General features: G+C 39.1%; 1 protein-coding gene across 1 annotated transcript; it reads right to left on the bottom strand.

Moving 5' to 3' along the window:
- Window positions 1-9,428: 9,428 nt before the first annotated feature.
- Window positions 9,429-11,063, bottom strand: CCL20 (C-C motif chemokine ligand 20). Its single transcript, XM_072868966.1, has 4 exons — window positions 10,982-11,063; window positions 10,606-10,720; window positions 9,751-9,828; window positions 9,429-9,456 (listed from the first exon to the last, which is right to left on the bottom strand). Exons 1-4 carry the CDS (start codon window positions 11,061-11,063, stop codon window positions 9,429-9,431), a joined length of 303 nt encoding a protein of 100 aa, XP_072725067.1.
- Window positions 11,064-11,436: the final 373 nt, after the last annotated feature.

Here is an 11,436-nt window from a genome sequence, read left to right as displayed (position 1 = left end):
GGGGACAAAGTGGTCTCTGGATTTTTCATTCCCATTTGTTTGTTGAAATCTTTTGTCGTATTTGTATGTGGAAAGTCTTGAGGCAGATAAGAAATATTTTTATTGAAAACAAATAATCCAAACAGCTTTCCAACTGGATTGACTTACTTGGACCAACCCTATTAAAAAATAACTTTTTGAACAACCCCTTGTCTTGGTGGTCTCCAGTTTCTTAACAGCTTTTTGTATTTGTTTAGCATAATATGTATCCACCCAGATTATAATTTCAGAATATAAATATTTTTCTGTTCTTTTAACTTAAGTGACGTGAACAACGAGCATGGCATGGACACTGCTTCCTGCATTAACACCTTCTTTGTTCTTCATAAACATGAATTCGTGCAGCCTTTCTGGTGCCTTTAGTATTACTTAACCCAACTAGATGTGCTACATTTAATTTTTTAAGTCAAATTTAAAGGCTTGATACTTGTCTACAGCATAAATGAGGAGTATCTGCAGTTCAGCTATAACTTATGTAGTAAGCATCTCATCAATTCTGTACTTCAGGGTTGTATTTGCATCATTGAATCAATTATTGCAATATTCTTGAGCAATCATTTTTTCAAGGTTTTGCATATCATATGCCAACAAGCTTTTTTTTGTTTGCTTTTCATGAGACAGAAAGGGAAAATGCGGCCCCAGCCTAAACAGGGGAGAGGGAAGTGGAAAGGCTGCAGAGCTCCATGACGCCAGTACCAGGCGGTTTACCACATTCTGTCCTCAGTTTTTTTGCTGTAAATCTCCATCTGAACATGCACGCCTCACAGCTTGTCATCACCTGGGTTTAAGAGGCAATAACGACACCGGAAGATGATAAATCAAATCAGGCCTGAGCTCTTGCCTCCTTTCCTTACTTCTGTAAGCAAAAGATTCAGGAGCAGTGGAGTCACGACACAAGTCAATCCCTCTTAGCTCTGTGCCTGCTATCCAGACTGTCCCAAAGGGGCACTGGCATGATGGCCTTGTTTGCCCTGTTCCTATATAGTAACTAGAAAAAATTGCTGGCCACCTGAGCAGGGGACAAAGAGCTAACACTATGCTGAGATGAAGTTTTTCCCAGAGTGCCACCCAGGACAGGCCTGTCTGCAAGATAAATATATAGTAACTAACAGTATGTCTTTCTGAGAAAATAGAACCAGAGTTGTAGCCCAGGTAGGATTACCTAAGGAGACTTTAGGCAGCAAAGGTAAAAACTGTAGTGAGGGAGCAAAGGGAGGGACTTAAACATAGCTAATTACTTGAGGACTAGTCAAGCAGCAACTCTGATGATACAGCAGACTGAGCTGAAGTCCATACCACTAAACCTTGACTGTTAAGCAGAAATGCAACTCTTTTTCAAGTTCAGGGAAATGGGCAACTAGTGTATACTTTTAGAAGGAAAATTTTTAGACTACTGGAGCAAAATTGTTGCCCTGATATTTTTTATCATCCAAAGAGCACACACAACCTCTAAGCCATGAAAGGCCAGCTTCAAAGAATCTGCATACACACCACAGAGTTCAAAAATATCTACACTGGAAAGAAAAATTACATGCTGAGACATTAATCCAGGATCTGCAGCAATTTTTATCTCTGGATGAGATAATCAGCTTTTATGTATAGAGATCAAAAGTATTGAGGTTATTAGCCTGGAAAGGTACCTTATACATCAGTTGCTCCCTGTGCATTTTTGCTTACGTCAGCAGTTTGCAAGGAGTGGCAGAAAGTTAAGATACTATAAACCTCACTATCAGTCAATATTCCAAAGCCTTTGAAAGGCTGCAATATACACTTATCTAGAGTGCTGGAGACAACTGTGTTGGACAGCACGAAGCAAAATTAATACAGTTACAATGAAGAGCTTCCTTTTGAGAACCTTGGGTTCTTCCTGCCAACACAGGTTCTGAAAATCTCTCTTTTCTTGAGCCAAAGTACCATCCTAAGAAGGATAACAAGAAGAAAGTGTTTCTGACTCAAACACACTCTCGCTTGCAGAGAAGAGTGGGTTTTAGGCTTCCTGATTTAAAGTTGTATCATGACCCACTTGTTCTGAAGTAGGTCAGTCTGTGGTATGCTGAACTAAATCAGAAAGGCCAGCCCAAGAGTAGTCTGAGTTAAGGGAAAGATGTAGAAAGCCACTTCCTATTTCTGTTATGTTAGAAATGGGTGCAGTGAATTTTTACAAAGGGGAGTTTTTGCATGCTGTCCTTTCTCATAATTGTCAAGTCTGTCAGATGCAGAAGGATTGTGCTCTGATATTTCCTTGTTTCTGCTTGGTGAATTAAATGGGTTTAGGTAATTTTTTTCAAGGTTGTTTTATTCTGGTGTAGATAACCTGCTTCCCCTTGCCTGAACAGACACCACTATACACATAGACTTCTCTGTGCATTGTTAGAGCTCCTTCTCACTTCTGTTCTGTTATTTCCAATATTAATCATGACAACACAGACATTAAAAATGTTAAAACTATATTACTTGTATAAGGAACATGATCTTCTGGGAGTTTGCTGTTTGCTAGGTAAGAGCTATTCTGGGAGAAAGAGCTGTCTGTGTTATGGAACAAAGTGCTCTCTTTCCCAAAGGTTACTTTTTATCTTTGCATGGCTGTTTTCATCAATTTAAAGTTATCTCGAATAAAAACAAAAATTAGTAGCTGCTATTTGCCTAGAAAGTGTGTCACCTACAAGTTTCTGTTCACATGAAGAGATACATGTGTTTTTTACCTACAGTGAGATAACAAGTACCAGAAAGGAACAGTAGTTCTCTTCTTTGCTCTTTTCTTCCATCTTCCATTCCTGACAAACTGCTTACATATCCCATGCAGTCAGGCAAATTCCCTACATTCTTACTTGTTTCAGTCAAATTTTCACTTAGCTGAAAAAAGTTTTTCCTTGCTGTCCACTTTTTAAGGGAGAGCCTCTCCTCTTAACCTTGCCAAGCTGATGGGTAGACCTGACAACAAAAAGCTCAATGCAAAAAAACCCCAATAAAATACATTTATCTTACCCTCTCTGAGAAGAACTCAGAAATGCCTTTAATCTTGCTTTCCATGGTCCAGACTGTAGGGGGCTGAAGACCTTTTGGTTAAGGAGAACTCTGTATCATCCAGTCAAGACAGCAAAGCTATGGTATCAGGTAATTACGCAAGTTTTCTGCAGTCAGATTGTCTGAGCTGCAAGATGAAAGCCAGTGAGTTATCCGGATGCACCTAGTAAGGAAAATAGAGGAGCACTTCTTCTACATATACCTAACACACAATTGAGTCAAACCACTTTGAGTCAGGAGGAAGCAAAAAGCTCCTGACAAATAACAGGATTTCTAGTAAGTCTGTAATAGAATTGAAAAAGATAAGTAGTGAAAGCCACTTTATTTTAGAAAGCACAGCTTCATTAAAGTGAAAGTGTGCTCATCTCACCATTGTTTTTAATAAAAAAGTAAAAATAACTCATTTGGGCTTTTATATTTCATTTTTGTAATGCCAAAATTCAGTAAACATTTCATATAAACCATCATGTTTTCTACATATCTATATGCCTTCACTAAGTGTGGTAGTCCTATTGCGTTGTCTCTGTGTTTCTTGTTTTCTAAGTTTCTTTACCATCAATTTGATGTACTTCATATGGATGTGCAGAACAATATATACGTATATCATCCATTCATTGTAATTAGCATTAATACAGCACTACCCACTTTCAAATTCAACAAACATTTTTGCCTACTCTCCTACCAACTCTATAGCATCCCTGTAGAGTGAGCAACTCTGAGATTTGGAGTATCTCAGATATCTTTGAGATATTTCTCACCAGGGAGCCCAACTGCTGGGCCACACTGTTCCTGTTTCCAGAAGCTGATTTGTCTCTCTCTCCCTCATTCTTACCATGAGCACGTCTGACGAAGTGAGGTATTCTTCACAGGCTGAGAAACCCCCAACTAACAGAAAAGCATATCTGATATCTTATTACAACTATCTATGTGTGTTCTCATTCACCATGGCACAGGAAACAGTTAATGTTAGCTCTTGAGCAAGCTAAATCTTCACTGAAGCTTGTGGGCCATTACATCCATCTCCAGCAGGAAAGAAGTGAAGGAGAAAAAAAACCTATAAACCAAACACAGAAAGAACACACACATCTTCAGCCTCAGCTAGAACAGCAATTTTTTTCACTGAAAAAGTGGCTCAAGATCATAATTTCTGATAACTGAAAGTAGTGTTCACTGCAAGAAACATGGCAATAACCTTCCCTTTAAATTTCACAACTACAGCTGCTACTCAAAAACGTGAGTCAGATATCAAAACATCATACAACTAGCTTAGGTGTGAAAAGCTGTTGAGATGTTCTTCTTCATCTTTTGTTTTCCAAGGCTTTCTCCATAATTTTGAGGGCTAGAAAAAAGAATCACTGTGAAGCTTAGATTTTTAGGTAAATCAAGATACTCCAGGAGATGGAGCTTTGTGAAAACCAAGTACACTGGAATGCATTGTATCCAAAGGTCACACATTTAACCAAGAGGTTAGGTTTGTAAATTAATACATGTAGGAATTAATGATATATTTAGTGAACCTTAGTGATTGCATCTCACATGTTCCTTGGACACCTCTCCAATAAGAAGAATATTAACAATTGGGAAGGAACCAAATTTAACAGAACCTGAGATACAGACATTTTATCCACAGAATAGATACCCATACAAAGTCAACTCCCACTTACATCAGTCGCTTCTGAGAGTCGGGTAGCTCTTTCTCCTTGGATTTTCATATCCCTTTGCTGGCACTGTTAGTCTAGGAAAATCTGCCATGTGCAATCCCTCTTTTCCTCACTTTTGTATGTGCAGCTGTGTGGTCGTGACGGTAGATAAAAATCCTTCTAGTATAGGACATGCATTGCAAGTGTATCCAGCATTATTCCATATAAGGACATTATATAGAGCATATCTGTTTTTTCAGGGGATCTCAACCCAGACTATCGATTGTCTCCTTGATACAAGGAGAGTGGAAAAAAAAAATTAATAGAGTTTTCAGTTTAAAGTTAAGGAGTAGCAAAATTTCAGGAACATGGAAATGTAGATGCAGATGCTTACAAATAAAATTGTTACTTTATTTTGTGGGTATAACTGAAGTCATATAGGCAAAACTGTAGAAATGCTGTTGTAAATTTAATAGTAACAATTAACAATTGTATTTTAGTCTCTACTTTTCCTGTGACATATTTGCTTCTTAATCATACAGTATTCTAAATTTCATCTGGTGCTTTTACATTAAATATGTATGTTGGATTGCATAATCTTTGAATAATGCTATAAATTCAAGGAAGCTAAAAGACTATTAAACAAGTGCCTGGTTTTATTTATGTTAGTAGCCACATGAGCAATACACTATGCTTAATATATAATAGCAGCCACAGCACCGTATCTATTGTATATCGTATTTACATGTTCTAATGCCAGCAACTCTTGGTAAGCTTTGACTGGAAGCTATCTGCAACTGATAATGTAGAAGGAACAAATACAGCAATTTAAAAACCTTTAACAGAGTTCGGACTGCAATATGGACAGTTAAGGCTGACACCTCCCAGAACAGAGCAACCACAAGATCATAGGTACATAGATCATAGTTTTCCATTTATGTACCGTCACACAACTATAATCGCTTAGTACACTTAGCAACACAATGCACTGGTTTTAGTCTGAATATTAAAAACTTCTTTTATGATTCATATTTTGGCAAAGGATGTTGCCTGTAGCCTGGTATTTGGAACAAGACTGCCAGAGTGCAACACAGCTGAGAGCTCAGCATACAGAAGGCTTGTTACAATTGATCATCTGTATTGTTTTGATGTTTATCCAGCTGGGTGTATGCCATTAAAATCAAGTGACAGTGTCATAAGCCTAAAGCCCTTCTTGGTTCATGGATTCCCTGATTCACTTCTCAACAAAATTACAGCTGAACAATGCATTCCAGTACATCAGGAGTGAAGTTCAGTTACATGTGGGCTCGTTGGTATTGGTAATTGAAAATAACTGACCAATTATCAACACCCCTATGAAAGAGCTAAAAGTGTCATTGTCACTAAGGACACCCAGTAATGCTTGGTTTTCAGATATACTTGAAAACATGCATACCACAGGCCAAGAATGGCCTTCACCCATTTGTCTCTTGGGTTTGCACATGCTTTGCAACCCCCCTTTGCGTGGAAGGTGGAAAAAAACAAGAGATGAGGAACAAAAAACAGTCTTCAACTGATAGTTAGGAGCTACCATCAACTGAACAGTAATTCAACAAATAGCTTGTTAGTACTTGCCCAGCAGATGAGATGTGGCAGGTTTTATATTTTAACAGCAAAATTAAATCAGCAGAAGGTTTGCTATTCCTTACAAAAAAATCACTGTCCATGCAATGCTAAGTTATTTTGTTGCTTTGTGCTGGAGTGGGAGAAAAAATATTAAGAAATTAATAAATCTAATTATGATTCCATATATGAAAAGAAAGTTTTCTGTCAAAGATACCAAGCTGATGAAATGCTGCAACATCCTGACTGGGAATGGTGTGAGACTACTTTAGGAAAAAAAAAAAAAGGAATTAAAAAAGAAGCAAAAATAAAAATTAAAAAAAAAAAAAACAAAAAATAACAAAACAAACCAACCAACCCACAGAAAGAATATGCACAAACAGGATTCAGTAATAATACTCCAGCAGGCAGAGGAATCACTGAGGACTGGTCTCAATACAGTGAGAGCAGGAGACTTTGGAACTGAAGTATGAAGTTGTGCTGAGACTTTGAAGGGAAAGCTCTCACACCCATTATCTAAATTATATCCAAGCTGTAATAAAAAGCCTTGTTGGCATTTTGCAAGAAAAAATAATATTTTTTTTTTTTAATTATATAAATGGAAGGGGAAAAGTCCCCAGATGACCATCTAATACTGCCTCTCAAATTATTCAACAAAATTGCATATGCTGAATTAGGAGCTGAGCGCCGAAGATATAGAGGAAAAAGAAACTTACCTACACAAATGCAGAAGAGCCCCACCAAAGTAATCAGGATTCAGGTTTTCCTAGAAATAGTCATGATTTTCAGAGCTGTCAGAACTTTTAACTGGACACTTAAGGTTACTTACAAAAATGTGTCTCTGATCTGATGATTTTGGAGATACAGCACTCGCTTATAATACCTATTTGTATCCTCAGGAATGCATGGAAGGACATGCTATTTTTACATGGAATTTCCTACCAGTAACATAACAACCTTATCAATCTATGTTATTGAGCAGAGAAACCAATTTTCAATTTTTTTTTCCCTCCATTGAGGTTGGTTATAAAAAAATATTCAACTAGAATAAGAGGAACTAAAAAAATATCCCACGAGTCATAGCTCTGTGGATGAAGCATCCAGGGTTTTGTGGCGATGGAGCCATGGCTGACAAGAAGAAGGACAAGTTACAGAAGCAGTACAAAAACTTTTAACAGGCCCGACCTGGGAGTACAAAGAGCCACCCACAGAATTTCACACATTGGTCTTCACTTTCTTATTTTGCTCCCCTGCTTTGAATTCACTAGCTTGGACTCCAGGCTTTTCTGCACCAAGTTCATATACAGCTCTGGTTCCTAACATCTTCACTGATGCCTGCCTATTCCCAAGGTAGGTTTGGGGAACCTCACCTTCTGACACTTTTAACATGAATCCATTCATTGTGTCCGTACCATTTTGTTGGTGCCTGATTTAGCGTGCGAGCTCTTCGAGCCCAAACAGGAGCCCGCAGTAGTGCTAGCAGGTATGAGGCAGAGCTCTGCAGTTTTGCCTAGAAGTTAGGGGAATCTCCAGGGAATGCACTAGGTAATTACTCCTCCCTAGAGGGTTGATAGCTTCTTACATGATATCCTTAATATCAGGGACATGGAATCCACCTGCTGGAAATTAAAGCCAATTAATCTTGCTCCTTCAGAGCTTCACCCACAGAGAATTCCCAGTTCCCAGATTTGCAGAGCCACAAGCAGATTGCTTAAGTTCTAGCAAGTTTTGAAACTAGAAAATAACAGCCTTGCACTCATGAACACCATTTAAAAAACCCAATACCTCTCAGCTCCTCTCTCAAGGACACAAAAAATGCTTTACATTTAAGTTTAAATTAAATTAAAATTAATGCTTCTGTCTCTATGACTAAAAGGTACCAAAAGCCAAGGCATGGATTTATCTGCAAGACTCTGGTACTGATAATGAGAGGACTACACCTACACAGCCTACTTGGTCACATCCCTGAAGTCCATGTGGGCCGTGTAATAGTACCTAAAAAGCTGAGCAGCCTTCCCTATTCAACCTGCACCCATGTCCTACCTGCCCCATAAAGTCCCATTACTTTTATCAGGCATCATTTGTACTGCAGTAGTGTCTGCAGACCTCCATTGAGAGATCCTGTATCAGGAAAATCTCATTATGCTAGAAGTCATAGGATACTACAGGAAACGCATAAAGGGGAGGAAAGCACTGCAAATTTCTCCTCTAGAGATAGTCCTTTATGTTGAGAGCAGACTGTGTTACCATAACGATAATCCTTCTCAGTGAATGAGCTAGAAGCTTGCCCTGTGACAATATGTGTAAGTTTTCTCCTGAATAAATAGAGAAACTGGTAAGAGAAATTCTTTCAAGTCCGATTAAGATGAAGTTGAGCTAAGAACAGGTCTTCAGGTTAAGAAAAAGCTTCATATATAGCAGCTGTCTGGGGGAGAGGAAGGAATTATAACCTATGGAGGTCTTAGCTACCCATAGGGCAAACAAAGTGAGCAAAGTGGAAAGTGGCTTTAACAGGTGTGAATACATTTGTGTAATTGTTTCAGCTGGAGGCTTATAAGCAAAGAAATTCATTTCAAGGGGAAGTCACCTTTTTCAATTAAAAAATAAACATATCACACAGAGAGTGCAGATTTTAACTTTTTTTTTTAAACTCCAATTTCCATTTTTTCCACAAGCAGACTTTGTTTAACAATAGTTCAAGTAGTATTATAATGCTAACTACAGTTAAAAGGAAACATTTTGGCACAAGGCAGTGCCAAAGAAGTAACAAAATAAACAGGATAAATAACCCACTTTACACATGCTGAACAAAACAAAAATAACATGCAATAAACTTCACAAAATTCAGACTCTGTACAACAGCTTAAGGTAGTCCTTACTAAATAGTACTCATCATATTATTAACATACACATATTAGTAAAAATAGAAACTATACAAAATGCTTAATTCAAGCAAAACAGAGATGCAATATGAATCAACTCAAGAAGTTCAACGGTTCCAAAGAAGCCAGAGATAGTGGTGAGTAAGCACACAACAGTGTACAAGACGACAATCTCAACCAAGGGGTTGAACCTAGTGGTTCTTCAGCCACGTCTGTGTTCAGTTCCTTGCTGGAAACCGTATCACATTGACATCTTCTTGAGCTTATGGCTGTTAAAAGAATGAGAGAACACACATAAATAATTACTTCAGCCACAGGTCAATTATAGGTTTCTCTCTCCAAGATATAGCACCTCCTGAGAGAATAGCTCAGGTAGAAAAAGGGACATGTGACATGACTCTCCCTGAGAAGGCTCTAAAAAGGAGTAGCCATGTCTGACAGGAGGTGGAAAGACAAATGTGTTCCGCATTGCTATCAGAAGTGGCATTCAGGAGATGTAAGAAATGGGCTTTCATACATTCTGTTTTCATCAGCCTAATAGTATTTAGATTTTAAATTCCTACCTCAGGAAAAGAAGATGCTTCTTCACCCAGCCTTCCCTAGGATTTACACAAGCATTCAGCCCGCTGTAGGTATGGAAACTGGAAAAGAAATAAAGATAAAGACATCAGTAAATCACTAGAAATCCCTGCTAGTAAATACTGTGGAGATGCATTTGGCCAAAAATATGCATCATTGTTACTCTATATAATAAACAATAGCAACTGCTTTTGTAAATGACAGTTAGATATGGGGATGCTCCACAACCCCTCCAATACTATATGAACAAAAAGAAACACCTAATGAAATGTAAATGTAATAGCTGCTTCAGTCTCAGGGATCATTTTTTGCACCATGAAGTTGTGTTCAATTTATTTGAACTATTGAGACAAAGAACTTTGCTGGATGCCAGAAATAATTTGTGAGAGTAAGCAGAATAGTTGCTGTGAAGCTAAGGTGACAGATAAACATTTAGGAGGGCTAAAACCTTGTGGAAAAAAAAATCCGATCTCTGAGAATTAAGAAAACTCTTGTCGCTTATGTGTCTCTTAACAGGCTTTGGCAAGGGAACATCCTGTGTTGGCTAGAGTGGCCCTCAGCTGGAGACAAAGCATGCCTTTCTTTGCACAGCTGACTCCTAAAGAGTCAGATTTATTATTTACATTGTACTGCTGTACTATGAGTTAGTGGTCCCTATCAACTAGAGGCTGTGAATTTTGTTTACAGGTATTACATGCAGTTTATTCAGTTAACTTAATGTTTTGAGAAAGCAAGAAAAATCATGCTTATAATGTTCAAATCATTGTTTCTGCCCAAACAGACATCCTAAGGTCAATACATGTCAGAAAAAACAGAGGATATTCTGAAAAGTAACTTACATGATCGCATGGATATCACAGACTTCACTGGAGAGTTGTTCAGTATAACCCTTTAGGGCCCATCGAGGCAGACGCACTTTGGTATAAGACAGGCAGCAATCCTGGTTGCTTTGTGCTGGAATGAAGGAAAATGACAAAGTAAATAAACCCTATTTGGACCACGCTGCTATGCTGCCTAGGGTACTCGCTGTTCAGCCCCCTGACTATCCAGCTCCCCATCAACAGAAGAGGAGGATTAGGCATCATACTTTGCTGAAACAATTCCCTTCCACCTCAGCCTTGTCCTGCTGCCAGCATGCACACCTTGGCGTGGCTGGTGTGCTGCGGAGCGGCACCGAGAACCCCTTCCTGGGGCCAAACGCCCGAGCTTACTCACCTTCGGAGGTGCCGCACAGGAGCAGCGCCAGGAGCCCCAAAAGGGAAACCAGGACAGAGCTCTTGCTGCTAAAGCCAGCCATTTCCACTCCACGCAGCAGCTGTGTTCCAGTGAGTGCTCGCCTGCTGGTCTTGCTAGCCTTGCCGCACCTCCACCTGCTTATAAAGGGGTGGCAGGAGCTGCGGAAATTCACACACGGGCGGGTTCCACTGTCATCAGCGGGTTTCCCCACGGCAAATTCCATCATGCCCGATTCGGCCCCAGCACACCTTCCTGGTGCTATAACCAGAGATAACAGCATGCTGGGGAATTTTTTTTTTTTTTTTAAAGTAGGTTAGAAGATTCAGCCAAAAAGAAAAGGAAATAAAAGGCTGTGAGGTGGTGGTTCTGTGGGTGAAGCATGTGTATTTTTAGGGGTAGGAGTGTGGGTTGTGAAATGAGGAAAGTCAGATGTA

Source organism: Ciconia boyciana, chromosome 7 (genome assembly GCF_034638445.1).
Source record: "Ciconia boyciana chromosome 7, ASM3463844v1, whole genome shotgun sequence".
Lineage (NCBI taxonomy): Eukaryota > Metazoa > Chordata > Aves > Ciconiiformes > Ciconiidae > Ciconia > Ciconia boyciana.
Note: the sequence above shows the minus strand (reverse complement) of the source record. Positions and strands in the feature narration are given on the sequence as shown.

Excerpts from the sequence above, each read along its gene's own strand:
- CCL20 (XM_072868966.1), bottom strand. The coding sequence starts at position 11,063 with ATGGCTGGCTTTAGCAGCAAGAGCTCTGTCCTGGTTTCCCTTTTGGGG. Across the intron at positions 10,721-10,981 it reads CCTGTGCGGCACCTCCGAAG|CACAAAGCAACCAGGATTGC; the intron begins GTGAGTAAGCTC and ends CCTTCATTCCAG. Across the intron at positions 9,457-9,750 it reads AAGCATCTTCTTTTCCTGAG|CCATAAGCTCAAGAAGATGT; the intron begins GTAGGAATTTAA and ends TTCTTTTAACAG.